At 48.2% G+C, this 25,344-nt stretch overlaps 2 protein-coding genes across 2 annotated transcripts; one reads left to right on the top strand and one right to left on the bottom strand.

The window, feature by feature from the left end:
• Positions 1–6,945: 6,945 nt before the first annotated feature.
• LOC125553894 (uncharacterized) lies at positions 6,946–7,747 on the top strand. The gene has a single exon (XM_048717545.2). The coding sequence runs from the start codon at positions 7,112–7,114 to the stop codon at positions 7,559–7,561; it is 450 nt and encodes a 149-aa protein (XP_048573502.1). The 5' UTR covers positions 6,946–7,111; the 3' UTR covers positions 7,562–7,747.
• A 1,816-nt stretch (positions 7,748–9,563) lies between these two features.
• On the bottom strand, positions 9,564–11,069 carry LOC147976021 (uncharacterized). The gene has a single exon (XM_087519712.1). It carries the CDS (start codon positions 10,996–10,998, stop codon positions 10,240–10,242), a length of 759 nt encoding a protein of 252 aa, XP_087375838.1. The 5' UTR covers positions 10,999–11,069; the 3' UTR covers positions 9,564–10,239.
• Positions 11,070–25,344: the final 14,275 nt, after the last annotated feature.

Genomic DNA, 25,344 nt, shown 5'->3' with positions numbered 1-25,344 from the left:
TTTTGTTTTCACTTTTTTAGTTTCGTTTATACTTTCAAATATTCAAAACACATATATTACAAAAGACACATTACATAAAAATATTTGAAAAAAATGCTAACCAAGCATTTGGAGTTGTTAAATGTCCATAATGGAAATATTTCTCATGTATATGAAAAATACACAATATGTGTGAAAGAAGTTGATCATGTGTTTAAATTTTTTAATCAAGCATTTGAAAAAAATGTTAATCACGCGTTTGAAAAATGTGTATAGAAAACGGTTGACCACGTATTGAAAAGAATGTCAAACTTGTATTTGAAAAATGTAAATCAAGCATTGTAAACTTTCAAAATATGTATAGAAAATAATATTGACCATGTATTAAAAAATATTAATCAAGCATTTGAAAAATGTTTAAAATGTGTATAAAAAATGTTGACATTATATTAAAACATGTTAACGAGCATTTAAAAAAATGTTAAATGTGTATAAATAAAATTTCATGTATACCAAAAATACTTTATACAGCAAATATACAATATGTGCGTAATTTGATCATGTATTTAGAAAATTTTAATCAAGCATTTGAATAAATAAATAAAGATGTATTTGAAAAAAATTAAGCAAGCATTTGAAAAATGTTAAATGTGTATAGAGAAAGTGTTGACCATGTATTAAAAATTATTAATCTTATATATGAAAAATGCTAAAGTGTGCATAGAAAAAATGTGAACCATGTATTAAAAAATGTTAATCTTGTATGTGAAAAATATTAATCAAGCAATTGAAAAATGTTTAAAACGAGTATAGAAAAAATGTTGACCATGTATTAAAAAAATGTTAATCTTATATTTGAAAATGTTAAATACTCCCTCCTTCCCATATTGTAAGACGTTTTTTGACACTACACTAGTGTCAGAAAATGTCTTATATTATGGGACGGGGGAGTATGTATTAGAAAAATATGATTTACATATATGAAAAGTGTAAAATGAAAACCAAAAGAAATAAAATAAATAAAAGAAAGGAAAAAATGAAAAATCAAAAAAGAAACAAAATAAATCAAAGAAAAAGAAAATGAAAAAAATAAAGAAACAAGTGCAAAATGAATGGAAAACAGAAAGAAACTAAATAAAACCAAAAAGGAAAAGTAAAACCATTGACAAAAAATTGTTGTAAAAAAGACACAGTAAACTGGCCGGCGCAGAAACAACAAGAGGAGGAAAAACATTCAACAAGATGAGAGCTATTCTCACTGTAATCGAGATGTAGCTCTCACGGCGGTGCAGGTACATACATTAAACATTAGTAGAAGAAAAGCCTTCGGCTAATATGAACGTTGGGCTGGCCTGGATACCTTGTGCCAGATAACAGGCTTGAATTAACCCATGACCTCAAATTTGGACACACCCCGCACGTAAAATGCAAAACCACCCCTCAAGAAAAAACGGAGCTCCTCGAAATCATTATTTAAGAAGTACTCGTTGCAAAAAACACTTTACTTTTTCAAGCCGTGACAAGTGGCGCACATGCAGCGCGCCACTTGTCGCAACCTGAGAGTTTTTTTCTTTTTTAGTAGATCCGTTTATTCAAAATGTTTTATCTTTTAAACCGTGTGTCCAAATCTCGAACCGTTTTCATCATTGGATTCCTCGCGTCGAGATTTTCAAAACTAGATCCCATGTTGATAGGTTTTGACGAACTTTTTTTCACGGAAAAAATCGGGTGAAAAACCAAACCGGGAATATGTTTTTTTTCTTTCCGAAAGAGGCACGCCCGTGCCTCTCGCGAAATCACACCCGTGCCTCTCGTGGAAACAAAACCGTGACTCTCGTGGAAGGAAAAAACAGAAAACACATTTTTTTTTCTCCGAGAGGCACGGCCGTGACTCTCGCGAAAGCACAACCGTGCCTCTCGCAGAAGCAAAACCGTGACTCTCGTGAAAAAAAACAGAAAACATGTATTTTTTTCCGTTGCCGAAAGGCACGGCCGTGACTCTCGCTAAAGCACAACCGTTCCTCTCATGGAAAAAAACCGTGACTTTCGCGAAAAAAAAACAAAACGTGTTTTTTCCGCACAAAAAAAATAATCGATTTTTTTTTCGAAAAGTTAAGGAAGACCGGGAAAAACCAAAACGTCGAAAAAACCTGTTTAAAAAGTCGAAAACGCGTGTGAAAAAATAAAAAAAAAAACAAAATCCAGAAGGAGCGTCCATTGCGCGACACGTGGCGAATGGCTGGAAGCGCGCCAAATGACGCTGATTGTTGCGAGGCTCCCGAAGAAGCGTTCGTTAACTAGTTGCTCCCCTTCGATGCCGATTAGGAGAAGCTGTGCCTGCAGCAAGGACTTGTGGGCTACTTCTACTTTGGCCCAACTTACGACTGGTTTTGGAAGCGTTTTAGCGAATCATTTTTTCCTTCGTTAAAGCCAGGTCTCGATTCGTTACTGTTTTCACGAACTGTTTTCAAGCTGGATTCTAAAGTAGATGGCAAAGAAAAAACAACCAGAATCAAAAGTAAAAAAGCTAGTGAACTAAATTGTTAATTTTGAACGAATATCATCGATAAAATATATCCTCTGAAACAATACTTGAGGAGGACATAAGCTACAATTAACAATTTGATCATCATTTCAAGGGAAAAAATTGGTCAACAGTATTTGAAAATGAAAACACAAATAAATAAATAAAATGTATATTTGAGAAAATTCAAGAATTTGAAATTTTTCACAAATTTAGTATAAATTTCATGAAATTTCAAAAAAAATTACAAGTTTGAAAAAGGTTCATCGATTTTGAAAAAGTTCACCGATTTGATCAAAAGTTTAATAATCATAAAAAGTTCATTGATTTTGAAAAAAATCATCAAATTTGAAAAAAGTTCGTCGGTTTTGAAAAAAGTTCATCAAAATTGAAAAAAACATAGATTTGAAAAAATTTCACGAAATTGAAAACAAAAGTTCATCAATTTTGAAAATAAGTTCAGCAAATTTGAAAAAGTCCATAAAATTTCAAAAAGACTTCTTCTATTTGAAGAAAACATTCACATATTTGCAAACAGTTCATCTACCCGGAAGAAGAGAAAAGAAAAACAAAAAACAAAAAAGAGAAAAGGGAAAAGGAAAACATAAAAAGAAAAAGAAAGAAAAACTAAAACCGTAAGTGTCAAATAGGATCCACCGCCTAAAAGCTATACCTTTGGTACTAGTTCCTTCGCCTCATAATATAAGGGCGTTTTTTACACTATAAAATAAAATGTTCAGTTTCCTGTGGTTACAAAGTTCCAAGACAGGAACATCAATTAGTTTACCGCCGAAATGAACATCAACTTTTTCTTTTGAGTGTGACATGAACACCAAATTAGTTGCACACGAGGTCATCAAATCCCGCAGCCTCTAGAAGGTCAGGCATATTAAACAAACCATCTAGTTTCCAGGACTCTTTCGGATATGACGGTGATGGATTAGGTTAGGTTCTAGTTTATGCCGTCTTCCAAAGCTAGCTTAGTTTTTCATTTTTGAGCTGGAAAGCTAGCATAGTTAACTAGACGTACCAAGGGTGACCACATAACTAATTTCCCCTTCTTGGAGTATATAAAATAGCGAGATAATAGAGAGATAGGGCGGAGGACCAATAATGAAGTACTCCTATGCTGCTTCCATTGCTTGAGTCGTAGGCAGTTGACGAAAATCTGGTCAGGGGAGACATTTTCCGTCGGTCCGAAACTTTGAACAGTTCTTGACCAACCATGGAGCAGGGACCGGGTTTGCCGCGCTGCTAAGTACTACTCCTCCGTAGTAGGAGTACGTGCCACCAAGCCGGATCTGGCACCGTTTCGCGCTTCATCAGATTGACAAAAAGGATGTGCTCTAGAGTCTAGCTAGCCTCTTTGATTTCTTTGTCTTAGCTTGTGCGCGTACTGATCTGTGGCTCAAGGTCCTTTGCGGAAACGCATTGTTTACTACTGTTTATTACTCGGTTCCTTCCGATTCCAAGAAAAACACGCTGCGGAGCTGGGTCTCTGGAGTTTACCCCCCTTTCTTTCTCTTCAAGGTACCGATGAGCTGAGCGATGAATATATGCAACTATTTTTACGTGTTGGTTGTGGAAACGCATTGCTTCTAGGGGATCAAAAAGTTAGCTCTCCAACGCAACCATGGTTGACCTATTTGTTAACAAATTGGAGAGGCTCAACGCGACAGACCTGGTCCAGCTAGCCAGGCAACGTCCGGATGCATGCATTGTTAATTGATCAAGCTGGTTGACATGATTGCCGTGCGTTCGCTGCTGTAATCAGTGACATGATCAAACCTCACTAGGTGACACTAGCTACATACTTAACTAGTAGGTGCGGTTGTGTTCATCTGTAAACGTGATGTTAATCAAGAAGTAATCTGACCAAGCTGCACTTGTCAATATGCCAGTATTGTTTGAAGCTATCAATCCAGGGAACAACTTTCAGAGACCGAGTTCTTTCAGTTACGTTGGTAAGGCCCCGATGAGTTTGTTAATCAAGGGCCAAAACATCAATCAGCCTACATAGTCGTGGAATTTTTTGTATTTTACAGCAAAGACATTGGTGACTGGAATCAGTGCAAGGATTTTATAACCTTCTGCGGGAAACGTTCTTCCTGTGAAATTCTCGTGTTACAAAGGGATTACGTAATCGGCCGATGTACACTTTTTCCAGGGAAAAGTGGTTAAATAAACTAACTAGTTGAAATCACTCTCTGACTACACTATCTACTTGACCGAGCGACGTGCAACGAGTTGACTCCATATTATCAAACAAACTTTAAAACGCCACGTCATGTCCTAACGATGCAGCTGATTGAGGGGATATATTTGACCCTCGATTAATAACTGGTCGGGGCCTTTGGTCTACTTCTCCACGTTAAGCTTGGCACGTGGTCCACGATCGACCCTCCTGCGTATCCCAGAACTTCAACAATGAATCTGGTAACTGGAATAGAGAGAAAAATGGGCAAGACACCCCAATAGTGAAGCAAATGATATCCGGACGCCAAGATGCATGGCTCCAAATCAGCGACCTCACACTTGCACAAAAAGGATACAGGTGTACACATTCAGAGAAACAAGGATACATTTTTTTTTGAGGGTCAGAAACAAGGATGCATGTGCATGGGGCGCTGCCTTCCTGGATACCTCGATGGCGATCGGGCGACAGGGACCTTCGGCGCACCTTGACTAAGAGTGGAATTTCGGTGACATCGCTGCCGCGAGGAAACTTCGCCCGGACTGGTCCTGGACGTCGCCTCAGCATGTCCTTCCTACCGTATCGACCAAGATCACACTGTTCCGACCAAAATGGCTGGTGGTTATTCTTTCTCCCCCGTCCATCTCCGTAGTTCCCTTAGGCCTTGGCGTCCGTGTCGCGCCATTGCGATCTAGGAGTATTTAACGGCCGTCTTCTTCCCGAGCCTTCCTCCAATTCACCCCGCCCCGGTGCTGATCACTCTCTGGTCGCCTTACCAAATGACGGGAACACTCAGGCGTCATCGATTGCGCAACACGTACGTAAGCCCGGGTGTTCAACTTCAAGTGAAAAAACTAACCGATCCGGCGAGTCACTGTCTCACTGACACGCGAGTTCGTTCGATGGATACGAGTAGAAGCGTGCATTGTTGTACTTGTACGTCTTCCACAAGCAATCATCCAGACACGTATCATGTTCTCCGTTGGAACTTGGAAGTGCAAGGTCGGCGAGCTTGAGCTTTGACCACGCATCCTGCTCGTTCAGCTGATAGAAGAAGCACGCGCCGGCCCAGCCGGTGAATGCCAACGATCGTGGCGTCCCATCATAGATCCTATAAGTGCTACTCCCTCCGTTCCAAATTACTTGTCACAGGTATGGATGTATCTAGATGTATTTTAGTTCTAGATACATCCATTTCTGCGACGAGTAATTTGGAACGGAGGGAGTACACGGCCACAAAATCTTGGACCGGGAAAATAATTAATTAACCAAAATCGACAAGGACTCTGACATTTTTTAGTTGGAATATATACTACTACTTGGATTCTTTCCACAACAGGCAGGTTAGGTGGGTTGAGCATGAGAAACTGACTGATTATCTATGTTTTTCGAACCCAAACCGTATTGCTCCATCTAATTAACTAGTGGCGCCTCTTGAAATTAGACTGAGTTCGAATTTGGTAGCTATAACATCAGTCTGACGGGGATATATATGCGCGAGATGTAGGGTGAGGTGCAGAAGCATTCCCCTACCAATTAGTACTTCGTTACTAGCCCCATTCTGAAACAACCTTATATCGATCAATTAAAACTGGCAGTGAGAAAATTCAGACGTGTATCCCCATGGTCTGGAAGCAGGCACTTTCCTGCCACGGGAAAATTCACACTACGGATGCACGTGCATGTGGTACACACAGAGAAACGAAGAGACATCTCGATCAATGCCGATCGCCACGGCGCCAAACAGATTTTCTCCGTGGAGCCGTACGTGGACTGGAACAGGAAGACCGCCGAGATGTTGCATGGTTTGAACTGAAAGGCTAATACACCCCCTTTCAGATACACTAGTGCTACAAGCCTATGCACAAGTGAACAAACGGTCACGCACACAAAAGTAACCAGACGTCCACGTCCATGTAACTCCAGCGCCCTGCTTTTCCAGGAACCTTCACCTCTCGCTCTCAAAATCATCCCGCGCCGGTCGTCCAATCAACCCACTCACCAACTTTCCCAGGCAACGGTACGATGCGCACGAAACCGTCACGCCCTATGACCTCAATCAAAGCCCCATGTGCCACAATTCGGCCCGGCCGGAGCCCGCAACAAAATTATTATCCGGCGGATTCCGGGAACCTGCGGGGGCCAATCCACAGCCACAGAAGCGCAATGGCGATATCTTGAAACAAAGATCGTCTCCCTGACCGGACCTTGTAATCTTGCGGCCGCGCAACCCTATATAAACGCCCCGCCAACAAAACCCCCCATCACCTCCTCATCCCAAAGCAGCTTAGCTTAACCAACTTGGCTCAGCTGGTTGATCGCTCAGTCCGCTTCAGCTTCATCGCGCGCTCTCCTTGGCTTCGTCTCATTGCTGCTGCTGCTGCTGCTGTACGTGTTCGATCGAGATTGTTGGGATGGACAAGCTGAGCGTGCACCACGGGCAGCACAACGGCATCTCCAAGCCGCCGGTGCACCACCACGGCAAGGGCGGCGGGAAGGGCAAGGGCGGCGGCAAGGGGATCAAGGTCGTCTACATCTCCAGCCCCATGATGCTCACCGCCAGCGCCGAGGAGTTCCGCGCCATCGTGCAGGAGCTCACGGGCCGCGACTCCAACGTGGCCGACCACGACCTCCCGGGCGTCCCGTCCTACTACTCCTCCTCGTCCTCCTCCTCCTACTCCTCGTACGGGCGCGCCTCCCCGACGGCCGGGGCTACGGCCGCTGCGGGCGCCCGGGCTTTGCCGCCGGCGATGCCGTCCACGGCGGACTACGCGGCCGGCGCCGGAGCCATGCCTCCGCCGTTCCAGAGCATGTATGACCAAACGGGAGGCGCCGGCCTGCTTTACGGCCCAGACTACTGGTAGGATCGGAGATCGGTCACCTCGTGGCGGGCGACGGTTCGGCATGCCATCCAATCCATCACTTGCATATGTGTGAATTTGCTGTCTACAGTCATGCTTCATGTTTCTTCGATTTTCGATCGACTTGTACTGGAGATGGTAATGTCATGTTGATACGAGAGCTTAGTACATATTTTCGTTTACTTGTTTTTTGCCTTTGTTGTTCGAGATCTTCTCCCGCCGTCATGGCAGCATCACCTTTCATTTATGCTCGTATATGTTTGGAATCAAGCTACTCTCTTTTGCTTTGGATCATGATAAATATCACACGGGTGGTACAAACACATACAAACTCCAAGGTTTTTTATGGCAAGTTTAGTGACGTGAGGACGGCAACTTAATTGTCAAGCATGGCAACTTTTTTTTCGGCTGACAAGTTTCAAGATCTTTTAGGTTTACATTTTCTTTTCGAACGATAATTTTACTTGTAGAAAACATCAGGGCCGGAGTGCTTCATGCCACACATGCGGCACTTATCATTTAAAATTGTTTTATTACTAGCAATGTGTCCGTGCGTTGCAATGGATCCAAAGTAAAACAATACACTAAAAATATACTCGTATTAGGTTACACTCAAAATATATTCCTTGTTTTTTTATGTGAGGCAGGGATGTAGTTGCTTTCAAAATACTAAGGGTTTTCTATAAATTGAAGCAGAGAAGTGGGGTCTTGTTACAAAAATGTCACAGCTTACCTCACAATCATTGAATGTAGATCTGATGGTCGGAAATGACGGATGATAGACACACCATCAACACCAACAAAGTCTTTTATACGACTAGAGATACGATCCCACTAATCCTATTTTTTAAAGATATATAAAAAAAGCCAGTTGCTCCATTTGTTTCATAATTTTTGTCAACATGAATTATGAAACGAAGGGAGTAATAAATAGCATGATTATTGTGTGGAAAATCTCTCATGTTTCATATTAATTAAACAAGTTATATATGATGCCTCTTTGTCTGCGTGCAATGTTTGCATTAATAAATATTATAGTATGAGGCAGCTTTATGATCAGTAGTATGGTTAAGGTACCGACGTATCAAACAAAAGATTGAATTGCATTTGGACACCTCGGTGGTTGTTTGGATTAGAAGAATTTAAGTTAGATCGGGATTTAGGAGAAATTTAAGAAAAAACAGTTTTAGTTAGTTTTATGTTGTCATACGTTTGTGCATTTTTTGTTTGGATTAAAAAGACCATTCTTATAATAGATTTGCTAATTTTCATCTAGATGATATTTAGTTATGTCTTGTCTAACTTTTAAAACCGTAGGATGCTTGTTACATGGGTGGGGGGGGGGGGGGGGGGGGGGGGGGGAGGCGGTCCACTGGTGCACACATACGCGTTTTCGTGGGAGGTCCTTGCTAACTGGGTCAAATAGTCGACCTGTCGTAGGCAACAACCGACTGGACCGGCCCATCAAGGATGCACATGGCGTGACATTTTTTTAGGGTACTTATTTATCATGTTTTATATTTTGCAAATATGGTTCCCATTTTTGAAAAATTGATCGGCATTGCCAAAAAATTATTCAAAATTTCAAAAAATGTTCGTAAAATTAAAAAGTGTTCATGTTTTCAAATTTGTTTGAAATATCAAAAATTGTCCGTGTTTTTGAATATTATTCAAAGCGTAAAATAAGTGCTAGTGTTTTAAAAAATATACCTGTTTTCAAAAAAATATTCAGAATTTCAAATTTTATACCTGATTTTCTAAGTTGCAACATTTTCTGAAATTCCATATACTTATTGGAAAAATAACAAAATAAGATACTACAAATAATTTTAAAAAAATCCAAATATTTTTGAAAAAGGTAAACAAGTGTGAACCTTTTGTTGAAAATGCAATTAGGTTTGAAAATTTTGAACATTTTTTGAAATCACAAACATATTAAAAATTAAAAACTTGGTTTGGAAACATGAACAATTGTTTCAAAGTCTCCAACTTTCTTTGAAGAATGTGAACACTTTTCAAATTTGCAAATATTTTTTAGAATTTTCCCTTTTTATAAAAAGGGAAAATTTCAAAACTGAGAATAATTATTGAATTTTATTGGGTTTTTGTTCAAATTTTGAATTTTGAACATTTTTGTGGTGAAGACGAACAATTTGTTTAAAAGACATTGGAAATTTTCGAAATTTGTGATTATTTTTTTAAAAGGAAGGACAAGAAAGAAAAAAAACGTCCCTGTATATCTTGAGGACTATTTGGCGCTCACAGGATTTCCCCGTTTTCGTGCGTTTCCCTTGCCGTCTTCGTTTCTTGTTGGGTCGGCGGCAGGTTGCTAGGGATCTTCTCTTGCTAGGGATTTTCTCTGTACCGTGGGATAAAGAAACCGCCTTTGTTCAATGCACCTTCTATAAGAGCAGCTCCAGCCGTTCGCTCCCACAGGACCTAAAAAAACGACGTCTGGGGTCGAATCAACGTTTGCTTCCGACGTAGGGGCGATTGCGTTCATAGTCGCCGCCCCAGGTCGCCCCCGGCGCACCCCTTAAAATCGTGCAAACTCGGCGATCTGATACGCCGGCACAAACTCGGCGATTTTCATTGAAATTTGTATAAAAACGGAGAAAAAAAGGCAAACTACGCCTAGAACTACCCCTAGCCCTGCTACGCCGCGGCCGCCGCCCCGTCTTCTACATGCCGAGGAGTCTGTAGAACCGGGTGTAGTCGCCGCCGTCGCCGTCGCCGTCATCGCCGCCGCCCTGCGCCTCGCTGGAGCCGACGCCGTCCCTACTGCACCCCTGCCCAGGGTCGCCGACGCGCGGGGGGTTGGACGGCCTGGGCTCGTCCTCGTCGTCGCTGTCGAGGACGATGACGCCGCCCTCCTCGCGTCCGCGACGCCGGGCCTGGAGCTCCGCGTATGCCCGACGCTGGCGGAGCACCTGCTCACGGACGTAGTCCGCCTTCGCCCACTTGAGGGTAGTCTCGTCGGCGGCGGCCATCTCCGCGTGCTCCGGCTTCATGGGGAGCAGCTCCGACACGGGCTTCGGCCGAACAAGGCGGAGGGAACGCGGGGAGGAGGGGCGGCCATCCTCGTTGATGACGAGGGCGCCGCTGCGGGTGCGGCGCCGAAGTGGCGTCTCCTCCGGCTCCGGCTTGACGGGGCGGAGCGCCGGCGAGCCGGAGGAGAGCGAGCCAGAGCCTGACGATGAGGAGGTCCCCGCCACCATTCGCCGCGGCGTCCAGGAGCTGCCACAATGGCGAGAGAATGACGGGCCCGGCGGGTAATCGAGATGCGGCGTGTTGCCGGTCTCAATGTGGTCGAGGACGGCCTCGAGGGTGCGGCCGGGCACACTCCACCACTCGCGCCGCCCGTTGGCGTTGAGGCGGCCGCGGGGGATGATGCCGTTGATGGAGGCGATCTGATCTTCGCGGCGGCGCTCGAAGTACATCGTCCATAGCGTGTGGCTGTCGGCAGCGTACCTCGGCTCATTCCGTTGCGCCTCCGTTAGTGACGAGCGGATGCGGGCGATCTCGGCCCGCCGTTCAGCCCTAGTGGGCACCGGTGGTACCGGGATGCCGCCGTGCCGCCGACGCTCAACTTCCACAAACCGGGCACCCGCATGTCTGGGGGCGTCGGATAGTCGGCCTCGTAGAGGAGGCACGCCTCGTACTCATGGAGATGGCGTCAGCCGAAGCCGTTCGCCGTCGCGGAGTCGGTGAGGGGAAGAGGGGGAGAGGTGGCTTCTGGGGGCAGACGAGGCGAGAGAAGGCATGTTGTGGCTGCTGTAGCGTTCACCGGCGGGAGGTCCGCTTTTATAGCCGAGGCGGGGCGGTGAGCGGGCGGGACGCGTGTCGCGGTGCCTGCATGCCAGGCGACACGTGGCGGAAGCGGACGGGACGCGGGTCGCGACGCCTTCACTGCGCCGCACATGAGGCATCAATGGAGGCTCACCGGCGCGGCAACACGGCAGCCTTGGTATTGATTTCCGCGGGAACCGAGACGATGAGGACGATGAAGCGGCGTATCGCTGACTCGGCGGGCCCATTCCCGTTCGCATCAAAAACGCTTTCCCAGGTGCCCCCCAGCACGCCGTGTTCGCTCTGAATCCGCCGGCGCCAGTTTTGATCCAGACCGGCGAAAAAGGGCTTTTGAGACACGGCTGGGCCATTTTTCGAACGCCGGCGGCAAAAGATGGCATGGGAAGGGGGAAGGGGCTTGTTGTGGGCGTGACTGAAGATGCTCTAAGTTTTCAATGCACAGGCCGGTTTTCACTTTGTGCTGTTTTTTTTTGTTTTTTCTGTTTTATCTATTGGTTTTATCGGGTTATTCTTGTTCGCGGGTCAATTTTCTTTCAATGTGATGCATGTTGTATCTGTCTAATGGGTGAGAGTTACATGTCTACCTTTACCACTTAGCTTGTCCAACCTAGTTGTGTCCACCCACCATTTAGCGTGAATATTGAGCTATATCAAAAACATTGAGCATCAGTAGGTATTACGTATGGTTAGTACTGCTGCCTTGCGTAGCTTGTGGGTGTTATACTGCTCATACAATCCGTGTGAGCGGCGTCAGTAGGTACTCACCTTCGTAGGTGGGGATTTGAGCCTTACTGACCGTCGTAGACTCGTAGTACCTCAGAGTGTGTAATGCACACAGGCCGATCAATTTAGTTGCAGATGTAAGAAAGGAACGACCATCAAATTGTGTGATTACCTGCAAAAGTTCGTGCCAATGACACGAGGGAACCTAGTGCCTCATCATTCCTTCGGTGTGGGCCAACCAGCAAAATATTCCATGACCCATCTAAATTGTGTGGAGGTCGGACTAGTAGAACTGCAGAATGTGCAAGAACTTGACAAGGGGTTGAAAGATGGTCAGTTGGAGATGATTAATACAGTACAATGGACCAATCGATTAAAGCTGACACAGCTAGTCCGCTGTCTTTCCTTGACCTTCGGGCGGACCTGGGGACCCCGGCGCCGATGGCTCTGGTCCCGGCCGCGCCCACCTCTTCGCCGACCCGCTCCTCGACCTCCTCGTGCATCGTCCTGGGTGGGGTGTCGACGGTGGTGGTCACCCCGGTGGCCGCTCCTCCACTCCCGCCTCGGTCTGCGGCGTACTCCAGGAGGGGCCGGTCGACCTCGACCCCAGTGACCTTCTCGCGACGCAATGCTCGGATTGAGGCGGCCAGACCGGCGGGCAGCCCGGCTCTGCCCATCCCTGCGCGTGCTGCTCTCCGGGCCGCTTCCTGGAACCTCGAGTCAGGTACCCCGTCCATTCCGACCACCTCTGCTACCTGTTTCTTCTCTGCGTTGGAGTCGATTCCGCTTGGCCGCCTCGTTAAGGTGGCAGCGGACTCGGCCATAGTGTTCAGGGGGGAGGTTGCCCCCCCTCTAGTTCAGATCGAGGCGATACGTGCGCGGGAACTCCTTGATGGTTGTCTGGCTGAGGCCCGCGCACGTCTCTCCTCCTCCTCGGCCACCCCTACCGGGGCTGTTCCGAGCGTCGGCCCTCTTGCGGCGGCCGCCCCGGGTGAGATCCGGGGCCGCACCCGCGTGCGTACTGTAGCCCTCCGCGCCCAGAGCGTCTCACGTGTCTTGGGGTCAAGCAGCCCCCCGATGGATGCGTGATGCGGACCATCTTCTGGAACATCCGCGGTTTCGGCCAAGCTGGTCAGCGCCGCCAACTCATCGACTACATGCGAACCGAGCGAATCGACATTGTGGCAATCCAAGAGACGATGCGGACTGAATTCTCCTTGTCGGAACTTGAGCATCTAAGCTCCGACTTGTTTGCTTGGCATTGGCTCCCTTCTAGTGGGAGTACGGGCCACTCAGGTGGCATCCTCCTAGGCGTGAAGGATGCCACCTTCGAGGTAGGAAGCATGAACCGGGGAGAGTTCTTCGTTAGCATGGAGGTGTTTGAGCGGGCTCTCAATTTCAAATGGGAAATCATCGCGGTTTATGGCCCTGCTGATCACCGCCGATCTGAGGCCTTCCTCGTGGAGCTCCGTAGGAAGGTAGCCTCCGCCCAGCTACCGGTGGTAGTGGGCGGTGATTTCAACCCCATCAGGACGGAAGAAGGCAAGAGCAATAATTTAGTGAATTTCCCTCGCATGCAAATGTTCAATGACTACATTGCTGACATGGGGTTGCGCGAGCTCGATCAGGACGGGGCGAGATTCACTTGGACTAACCGCCAGGTTGATCCGACTCGCTCGGTCCTCGATCGGGTCTTGGTCTCCCCTGAGTGGGACATTCGTTGCCCCCTAGCGTCGCTTCGGGCGATTACGCGGATTGGCTTAGACCACGCCCCCCTTCTTCTCTCTTCGGAGAATGATCGCCCTCCCCTGCCACCCCCTTCCGCTTCGAAACCTTCTGGCTACGCCAGCCTGGATTTACTGCTGCGGTGGCTGCCAGATGGTGGGAGGCGCGGGATGCCCCCCACCGTGCCCTGTCCGCCGTTGATTCATGGCATTTCTCTGCCAAACGGTCACGACAATTTATGAAAGGATGGGGCGCCAATGTGGGTAGGGATATCCGTGAGAGGAAGAAAACCCTCCTTGAGGGCATTCAGGCCCTTGACCTGAGGGCTGACGCCGCCGGCCTGTCGGCAGACGAATGGATGCTTAGATACGATCTGGAAGATCAGCTCACGGTCATCTACACCGACGAGGAGGCATACTGGCGATTACGAGGTACGCAGAATTGGGTCCTCAAGGGGGACGCCAATACGGCCTACTTCCAGGCCATCGCTAATGGCCGCAGACGCCGTAACTCCATCCCCCTCCTGTGGGACGGAGCGACCCTTCTTCAGCGGCCGGAGAAGATCCGGACCCATGTAGACGGCTTTTACAGAGAACTATTCTCTGCGTCCCCTCGGGGAGGTCTTGCCTTAGCGCAAGACATTTGGCCTGCCCACTGCTGCGTTACACCTATGGACAACGCGGCCCTCACGGCCCTGTTCTCCGAGGCTGAAGTATGGGAGGCAATAAAGGGCATGAACCCATCTTCGGCCCCTGGGCCGGATGGACTCCCAGTCAAGTTCTTCCAGACCTTTTGGGAGGTGATCAAATAGGAGGTGATGGCCCTGTTTGACGAGTTCTTTGTTGGGTCCATTGACCTCAACCGGCTGAACTACGGGGTAATCACGCTCATCCCCAAGGTGGCTGGGGCGTCCGACATCCGTCAATTTCGGCCGATTACGGTGATTAATGTCATCTTCCGCATCCTTGCCAAGGGGTACGCCATTAGGGCGGCTCCTATCGCCGACCGGATCACCCACCCGGACCAGTCAGCCTTTATTCAGAGCCTTTATATCCTTGATGGAGTCTTGGTGTTCCATGAAGCGCTCCATGAGGTGCACTCCAAACACCTCAAGGCAGTCTTCCTGAAACTGGATTTCCACAAGGCCTACGACACGGTCAGTTGGACCTTCCTTCGGGAATGTCTTCTCCGTAAGGGCTTCGACGACCGGTGGTTGACTAGGGTGATGCAGATGGCGTCCTCGGGGCGCACCGCGGTTAACATTAATGGGGAGATCGGCCCTTTTCCCCCCACATTTTGTGGGGTTCGTCAGGGTGACCCCTTCTCTCCGTTCCTATTTAACATGGTGGTAGATGCCCTGGCGGCCATCCTTGAAAGGGCCAAGGCGGCTGGCCACATTAAGGGAATAGTTCCACATCTGGTTGGGGGGAACGGTGTATCCCTCCTCCAATATGCGGATGACACCATTATCATGGTGGAGGGCTCGGAGAGTGATATCGCCAACCTCAAGTGTTGGAAATATGCCCTAGAGGCAATAATAAATTAGTTATTATTATATTTCCTTGTTCATGATAATCGTTTATTATCCATGCTAGAATTGTATTGATAGGAAACTCAGATACATGTGTGGATACATAGACAACACCATGTCCCTAGTAAGCCTCTAGTTGACTAGCTCGTTGATCAATAGATGGTTACGGTTTCCTGACCATGGACATTGGATGTCATTGATAACGGGATCACATCATTAGAAGAATGATGTGATGGACAAGACCCAATCCTAAGCATAGCACAAGATCGTGTAGTTCGCATGCTAAAGCTTTTCTAATGTCAAGTACCATTTCCTTAGACCATGAGATTGTGCAACTCCCGGATACCGTAGGAATACTTTGGGTGTGCCAAACGTCACAACGTAACTGCGTGGCTATAAAGGTGCACTACGGGTATCTCCGAAAGTGTCTGTTGGGTTGGCACGAATCGAGACTGGGATTTGTCACTCCGTGTGACGGAGAGGTATCTCTGGGCCCACTCGGTAGGACATCATCATAATGTGCACAATGTGATCAAGGAGTTGATCACGGGATGATGTGTTACGGAACGAGTAAAGAGACTTGCTGGTAACGAGATTGAACAAGGTATCGGGATACCGACGATCGAATCTCGGGCAAGTATCGTACCACTAGACAAAGGGAATTGTATACGGGATTGATTAAGTCCTTGACATCGTGGTTCATCCGATGAGATCATCGTGGAACATGTGGGAGCCAACATGGGTATCCAGATCCCGCCGTTGGTTATTGACCGGAGAGTTATCTCGGTCATGTCTGCATGGTTCCCGGACCCGTAGGGTCTACACACTTAAGGTTTGATGATGCTAGGGTTATAGGGAATAGATATACATGGTTACCGAATGTTGTTTGGAGTCCCGGATGAGATCCCGGACGTCACGAGGAGTTCCGGAATGGTCCGGAGGTAAAGATTTATATATGGGAAGTCCTATTTTGGTCACCGGAAAAGTTTCGGGGTTTATCGGTAACGTACCGGGACCACCGGGAGGGTCCCGGGGGTCCACCAAGTGGGGCCACAGGCCCCGGAGGGCTGCATGGGCCAAGTGTGGGAGGGGACTAGCCCCAGGTGGGCTAGTGCGCCCCCCAAGGGCCCAAGGCGCCTAAGGGGAGGAGGGGGGCAAACCCTAAGGGCAGATGGGCCTTAGGGCCCATGCCTGGTGCGCCTCCCTCTCCCCTCCACCTGGCCGCCACCCAGATGGGATCTGGGGGCTGCCGCCACCCCTAGGGAGGGAACCCTAGGTGGGGGCGCAGCCCCTACCCTCCCCCTATATATACTTGAGGTTTGGGCTGCCCAAGACACACGAGTTCCTCTCCTTCTTGGCGCAGCCCTACCCCTCTCCCTCCTCGTCTCTTGCGGTGCTTGGCGAAGCCCTGCTGGAGTACCACACTCCTTCACCACCACCACGCCATTGTGCTGCTCCTAGATGGAGTCTTCCTCAACCTCTCTCCTTGCTGGATCAAGGCATGGGAGACGTCACCGGGCTGTACGTGTGTTGAACGCGGAGGTGCCGTCCGTTCGGCACTAGGATCTCCGGTGATTTGGATCACGACGAGTACGACTCCTTCAACCCCGTTCTCTTGAACGCTTCCACTTAGCGATCTACAAGGGTATGTAGATGCACTCTCCTTCCCCTCGTTGCTGGTTTCTCCATAGATAGATCTTGGTGACACGTAGGAAATTTTTTAATTTCTGCTACGTTCCCCAACAGTGGCATCATGAGCTAGGTCTATGCATAGTTTCTATGCACGAGTAGAACACAAAGTAGTTGTGGGCGTTGATTTTGTTCAATATGCTTACCATTACTAGTCCAATCTTGATTCGGCGGCATTGTGGGATGAAGCGGTCCGGACCGACCTTACACGTACTCTTACGTGAGACTGGTTCCACCGACTGACATGCACTAGTTGCATAAGGTGGCTAGCGGGTGTCTGTCTCTCCCACTTTAGTCGGATCGGATTCGATGAAAAGGGTCCTTATGAAGGGTAAATAGAAATTGGCATATCACGTTGTGGTTTTTGCGTAGGTAAGAAACGTTCTTGCTAGAAACCCATAGCAGCCACGTAAAACATGCAAACAACAATTAGAGGACGTCTAACTTGTTTTTGCAGGGTATGCTATGTGATGTGATATGGCCAAAGGATGTGATGAATGATATATGTGATGTATGAGATGATCATGTTCTTGTAATAGGAATCACGACTTGCATGTCGATGAGTATGACAACCGGCAGGAGCCATAGGAGTTGTCTTAATTTATTTATGACCTGCGTGTCAACATAAACGTCATGTAATTACTTTACTTTATTGCTAACCGTTAGCTGTAGTAGTAGAAGTAATAGTTGACGAGACAACTTCATGAAGACACGATGATGGAGATCATGATGATGGAGATCATGGTGTCATGCCAGTGACGATGATGATCATGGAGCCCCGAAGATGGAGATCAAAAGGAGCAATATAATATTGGCCATATCATGTCACTATTTGATTGCATGTGATGTTTATCATGTTTATACATCTTATTTGCTTAGAACGACGGTAGTAAATAAGATGATCCCTCATTAAAATTTCAAGAAAGTGTTTCCCCTAACTGTGCACCGTTGCGAAAGTTCGTCGTTTCGAAGCACCACGTGATGATCGGGTGTGATAGATTCTTACGTTCGAATACAACGGGTGTTGACGAGCCTAGCATGTACAGACATGGCCTCGGAACACATGCAAAACACTTAGGTTGACTTGACGAGCCTAGCATGTACAAACATGGCCTCGGAACACAAGAGACCGAAAGGTCGAGCATGAGTCGTATGGTAGATACGATCAACATGAAGATGTTCACCGATGTTGACTAGTCCGTCTCACGTGATGATCGGACACGGCCTAGTTGACTTGGATCATGTAATCACTTAGATGACTAGAGGGATGTCTATCTAAGTGGGAGTTCATAAGATGAACTTAATTATCCTGAACATAGTCAAAAGGTCTTCGCAAATTATGTCGTAGCTCGCGCTTCAGTTCTACTGTTTAGATATGTTCCTAGAGAAAAATTAGTTGAAAGTTGATAGTAGCAATTATGCATACAGTAGAAGGCTTATGTCCTTAATGCACCGCTCAGTGTGCTGAACCTCGAACGTCGTCTGTGGATGTTGCGAACATCTGACATACACATTTTGATAACTACGTGATAGTTCAGTTAAACGGTTTAGAGATGAGGCACCGAAGACGTTTTAAAATGTCGCGAAACATATGAGATGTTTCGAGGGCTGAAATTGGGATTTCAGGCTCGTGCCCACGTCAAGAGGTATAAGACCTCTGACGATTTTCTTAGCCTGCAAACCAAGGGAGAAAAGCTCAATTGTTGAGCTTGTGCTCAGATTGTCTGAGTACAACAATCATTTGAATCGAGTGGGAGTTGATCTTCCAGATGAGATAGTGATGTTTCTCCGAAGTCATTACCACCAAGCTGCTAGAGCTTCGTGATGAACTATGATATATCAGGGACATATATGATGATCCTTGAGATATTCGCGATGTTTGACACCACAAAAGTAGAAATCAAGAAGGAGCATCAATTGTTGATGGTTGGTGAAACCACTAGTTTCAAGAAGGGCAAGGGCAAGAAGGGATACTTCATGAAACGGCAAATCAGCTGCTGCTCTAGTGAAGAAACCCAAGGTTGAACCCAAACCCAAGACTAAGTGCTTCTGTAATAAGGGGAACAACCACTGGAGCAGAATTACCCTAGATACTTGGTAGATGAGAAGGCTGGCAAGGTCAATAGAAGTATATTGGATATACATTGTGTTAATGTGTACTTTACTAGTACTCCTAGTAGCACCATGGTATTAGATACCGGTTCGGTTGCTAAGTGTTAGTAAACTCGAAATAAAAGGCTGCGGAGTAAATGGAGACTAGCTAAAGGTGAGCTGGCGATATGTGTTGGAAGTTTTTCCCAAGCTTGATGTGATCAAGCATCGCACGCTCCCTCTACCATCAAGATTGGTGTTTACGTTGAGCATAGACATGATTGGATTATGTCTATCACAATACGGTTATTCATTTAAGGAGAATAATGGTTACTCTGTTTATTTGAATAATACCTTCAATGGTCTTGCACCTAAAACAAATGGTTTATTGAATCTCGTTCGTAGTGATACACATGTTCATGCCAAAAGATATAAGATAGTAATGATAGTACCACCTGCTTGTGGCACTGCGACGTAAGTCATATCGGTATAAAACGCATGAAGAAGCTCCATGTTGATGGATCTTTGGGCTCACTCGTTTTGAAAAGTTTGAGACACGCGAACCATGTCTATCGGTGTGTATGCATGAAGAAACTCCATGCAAATGGACCATTTGGACTCACTTGATTTTGAATCACTTGAGACATGCAAATCATACCACATGGGCAAGATGACTGAAAGCCTCGTTTTTAGTAAAATGGAAATAGAAAGCAACTTGTTGGAAGTAATACATTTTGATGTGTGCAGTCCAATGAGTGCTGAGGCGTGTAGTGGATATCATTATGTTCTTACTTCACAGATGATTTGAGTAGATGTTGAGTATATTTACTTGATGAATCACGAGTCTGAATTATTAAAAGGTTCAAGTAATTTCAGGGTGAAGTTGAAAGATCGTCGTGACAAGAGGATAAAAGATCTATGATATGATCATAGAGATGAATATCTAAATTACGAGTTTGGCACAGAATTAAGACATTGTGGAAATTGTTTCACAACTAATACAGCCTGGAACACCATAGTGTGATGGTGTGTCCGAACATCATAACTGCACCCTATTGGATATGATGCATACCATGATGTCTCTTATCGAATTACCACGATAGTTTATGGGTTAGGCATTAGAGACAACCACATTCACTTTAAATAGGGCACCACGTAATTCCGATGAGATGACACCGTATGAACTATGGTTTAGAGAAACCTAAGCTATCATTTCTTAAAAGTTTGGGGCTGCGACACTTAAGGTTCGATGACGCTAGGGTTATAGGGAATAGATATACGTGGTTACCGAATGTTGTTCGGAGTCCCGGATGAGATCCCGGACGTCACGAGGAGTTCCAGAATGGTCTGGAGGTAAAGATTTATATATGGGAAGTCCTGTTTTGGTCACCAAAAAAGTTTCGGGGTTTATCGGTAACGTACCGGGACCACCGGGAGGGTCCCGGGGGTCCACCAAGTGGGGCCACAGGCCCCGGAGGGCTGCATGGGCCAAGTGTGGGAGGGGACCAGCCCTAGGTGGGCTGGTGCGCCCCCCAAGGGCCCAAGGCACCTAAGGGGAGGAGGGGGGCAAACCCTAAGGGCAGATGGGCCTTAGGGCCCATGCCTGGTGCGCCTCCCTCTCCCCTCCACCTGGCCGCCACCCAGATGGGATCTGGGGGCTGCCGCCACCCCTAGGGAGGGAACCCTAGGTGGGGGCGCAGCCCCTACCCTCCCCCTATATATACTTGAGGTTTGGGCTGCCCAAGACACACGAGTTCCTCTCCTTCTTGGCGCAGCCCTACCCCTCTCCCTCCTCGTCTCTTGCGGTGCTTGGCGAAGCCCTGCTGGAGTACCATGCTCCTTCACCACCACCACGCCGTTGTGCTACTGCTGGATGGAGTCTTCCTCAACCTCTCCCTCTCTCCTTGCTGGATCAAGGCATGGGAGACGTCACCGGGCTGTACGTGTGTTGAACGCGGAGGTGCCGTCCGTTCGGCACTAGGATCTCCGGTGATTTGGATCACGACGAGTACGACTCCTTCAACCCCGTTCTCTTGAATGCTTCCGCTTAGCAATCTACAAGGGTATGTAGATGCACTCTCCTTCCCCTCGTTGCTGGTTTCTCCATAGATAGATCTTGGTGACACGTAGGAATTTTTTTAATTTCTGCTACGTTCCCCAACATCAAGTTCCTCCAGCTGTGCTTCCAGCAAATGGCCGGCCTGAAGATCAACTTCGACAAGAGTGAGGTGATGGTCTTGGGCTACACCCAGGAAGAGCGCCAGAGCATTGCGGATCGGCTTAACTGCCACCTCGGGTGCTTCCCCACGACTTACCTGGGGATCCCCATTAGTGACTCCAGGCTTACGGTGGCCGAGCTGCGCCCCATGGTGGGGAAGCTTCAGCATCGGATCGAACCCTGGCAGGGTAGATGGCTCTCGAAAGCAGCCCGAATGGTGCTCATCAACTCCTCCCTCTCCAGCCTACTGTTATTCATCATGAGCTTCTACAGCCTCCCCGAGACCCTCCATCATGAGATTGCCTCCGTCCAGGGGCGTTTCTACTGGGCCGGCGAGGGTGATAAGCAGAAGTACCACATGGTCAAGTGGTCGGAGATCTGCAAACCCCGCGACCAGGGCGGTTTGGGTATCATGTCCTCCAAACGCATGAACATTGCCCTACTAACTAAGTGGCTATGGCGGATCGCTAATGGAGAAGGTGGACCGTGGCTCCGCATTATTCAGCAGAAATACCTCCGCGGTCAGCTCCTCGCCTTCTGCCAGCATTCTGGGGGATCACAGTTCTGGCAGTCTATCATCCAGCTCCTCCCTGTCCTTCGGATCGGAACCTCGATCGAGATTGGCTCCGGCACTGCAACCTTGTTCTGGTTTGACAGATGGGCGGGCGACTCGCCCCTTGCGGCCCGCTTCCCGAACCTCTTCTCCATCGCGGTCGCGCCACAGATCTCCGTGGCAACCGCCCTTACTGACCTAGGCAACTAGTGTTCCAGAGACCTTTCGGTCCGGTTGAGATCGAGGACTGGCAGGAGCTGCTCGACTGCATAGCTCTTCACGAACCTAAACTCTCGACAGACGACGACCGTGCCAGATGGCGGTTAGAGCCATCTGGGCAATTCTCCACCAAATCTCTCTACCTCGCCATCGCCCCTTCGCTTGGTCACGAGGCGCTTTCCTCCATTTGGGAGATTCGCCTCCCCTGAAGATTAGGATCTTCTTGTGGCAATGGATTCGTGGCCGCCTCCCTTCTGGTGTTGAGGTTCTGAACACAATGGCCCTGGAGACGGGCGCTGCCCGCTCTATGGACCTGAAGAAGATTTGAACCATATCTTCTTCACCTGCATGTCCGCGCAGTTTCTCTGGAGCTGTTTCCGCGAGATTGTGGGTGGAAACTGGGACCATAACAATTTCCCCGCTCTCTTTGCCGAACTGCAGGCGATCCCTCCCGCGTTGCGCCACACTAGGTGGCTGACCATTGGGGTCCTGGCATGGACGTTGTGGACTGTTAGGAATAAACTTGTGATTTAGCATATTCCTCTTTGTCGTGCGACTGATGCTTTGTTCAAATGGTCTGGTTACTTGCAGCTTTGGCGGCCGCTTAGCCGGCCCAGGGAGAGAGATGCCATCACCTCCATCATCACCCAGCTCCGTGCGATGGCCTTCCGCTTAGCTGGCCCAGATTAGATCGTCATGTTGTTGACTCCGCCGCCACCGTCTGGGATTGTGTCTTCGTCCTTTTGTGTTGGGCGTGATGTGCTGTGCCCACAGCGGAACTTGGGTATTGTGTGTGTGTCTGTGCTTGTTGGTGTGGTTCCTGACTTGCGGTGGCGTTGCGTTTGTGTGTGTGCTGTGTTCTGTTGTTACCTTGATACTTTGTGCTTGGTGGGTGCTTTATTTATAAAGCGGGGCGAAAGCCTTTTTCGGTAAAATGGACCTTGAAACATCCAGCTGGACAAAGACGTATGTGCGCTTATTCAACAAAATCATGGCAGTCTGTTCGGTTTATGTTTTTTTATGGAAATTGGTTTATGTTGTTAGAGCATCTACAACCGAAGACGTCAAATCCACCCCCTCGAACGCGTCCGCGGGCACTAACCGGGCACTCATTGTTTTGCTGCGTACGCACCCGTGTATCTCAAATCCGGCTTCTCATATACATGCAACACATGCACGTATGAAAATGAACTTATGTAGATCAACGAACTAGCACCAAATCTAGTAAAATCATGCATAATTGTAGCAAAAACGATCATTGATCAACCAAAAGATGCAGTTTCAATTGGACAATACCCTAAACATATGATAAAAAAGTTAATAACACGGCGGAGGGTGGAGGAAATCACCATTTCCTCACCGCCCCATCCCCTTGCAGTCGGTGGTGCTTCTTTGGCCTTCGGTGTAGCTTGATCTGTCATCGGAGTCATCCAACAGCTCCATGTGACCCCCAGCAAGCCTCCGGAGCAAGGCTTCCCGCTCCTCGGTGTGCCTCCTCGCCTATGCCTTCGCTGACGCCTCGCGCTCTGACTGCTCGATAGCGACCCAGAGCGCTTTGGCATTCTTCCATCGCAGCCATCGTGCATCCATCTTCGCCGTTGCCAAGGAGCATCGGAGGACGGATGCAAAGAGCGCGTCCTCGGGATCGACAGGAACGCGTGCAAATTCCCGGCGCCTCGCCGACGCATCGCCCGCCGCCATGGCGCCCCTCACGTGTTGCCACTCACGCAGTGCGGCCCACGTCTCCGACTTAGGCGTCCTCAAGCGGCCCAGCGCCGATGAGGATACACGCACCCAACGGTGCCCGTGGATGCCTTCCGGAGGTAGAATGGACATGGTGGCGGTGGGGTGGCGTACTTGGAGTGGGTGTCGCTCCCACCAGTGTTGCGCGCCGGATGATACGTCTCCGTCGTATCTATAATTTTTTATTATTCCATGCCAATATTATACAACTTTCATATACTTTTGGCAACTTTTTATACTATTTGATGCAGAGCATCCCAAGGTCATCCCGTGGACGCACCTACACCTCCAACGACACCACTTGGACCAATGACACGAGCCCAAGCCAAGGCTATCGAAGATAAGGTGAACTCACTCCTCTCCTAAGTCCGAGGTGTTGTGCATGATTAGGCACCAAGAGGGCCCTCCCGAAGATGCGCATGAAGATGTACAAGTCCCCAAGTCCACGGATGAGGAGAACCAACGGAAGGAGCCAAGGGCATCTTCCAGGCCCCGGACATCCGGCCAAGGCCCCGGACATCCGGCCCTTGGAGCGTCATCCACTAGCCCGGAAATCCGGCCCCTCCAAACCCGAGAGCAACAAATGCCACCACTCCAGCCCGGACATCTGGCTTCGCCTGAAAGCTTGGACATCCGGCCCGACCCGCCCGGACGTCCGGCCTCCCCTGTGTGGGCACAGTGAAGGGCCGAGGCCCGTGTATCCCTTCTCCCCCTAGACTATTTATACTCCACCTCGTACAACTTTCTAGGGTTAGCATTGCTTTAGCTCATTTTAGAGATAGAGCATTGCTCATCCACATCGGATCTACTCCACGAGAGAGACCGCAGCCTCTATGGAGAAGATCCCTTTGGATTCAAGACCTCCTTTTGGAGAAGAACTTCAAGACCTCCTCACGGAGAAGACCGGTTACCGTGTATCGTCCCTAGTTGATTGTGGATCGTGTATCTTACTTTATGTACTCGAGGATCTAGCACATGTGTGACTATTTCTTGTTGGCTGAGTGATTCTCTCGTGTTTCCCCTCGTGATTTCCCTTGTTTTCCCCTCGTGTTCTTCGCGGGATCCGCTCCTTTCGTGAAAGATCGGGCGATTAGGGTTCTACCCTACATCATCTTGGTATCATGAGCCATGTTGATCACGATTTTGGAGCCTCCTCGTTGTGTTTCCAGCCTTGTTTTGTTGTTTTTCGTCCTAATTCGAAAATTCCCCACCAAAAATAGCCCAATTTTTTTTTGAGATTTGTTGGTGTGTTGAGATTTTGCTGGTTCGGATCCGTGGATTTGCTTTGTTTTCAGTGGATCTAGCTTCCCATCCTTTCCCCCCCAATTTCCATCCACCAATTCCTCCGAATTTCGCCCGGATTTTACCTCTCCACGCGGTGTTCATCCCGTTCGTCCCCGTATCCAGAGCCCGGACATCCGGCCCGTCAAGCCTGGACATCCGGCCTCCGGACATCCAGCCTTCCACCTGGACATCCGACCCCT

The sequence above is a fragment of the Triticum urartu genome, chromosome 4A (genome assembly GCF_056163025.1).
Source record: "Triticum urartu cultivar PI428250 chromosome 4A, HENAU_Tu73, whole genome shotgun sequence".
Classification (NCBI taxonomy): domain Eukaryota; kingdom Viridiplantae; phylum Streptophyta; class Magnoliopsida; order Poales; family Poaceae; genus Triticum; species Triticum urartu.
Note: the sequence above shows the minus strand (reverse complement) of the source record. Positions and strands in the feature narration are given on the sequence as shown.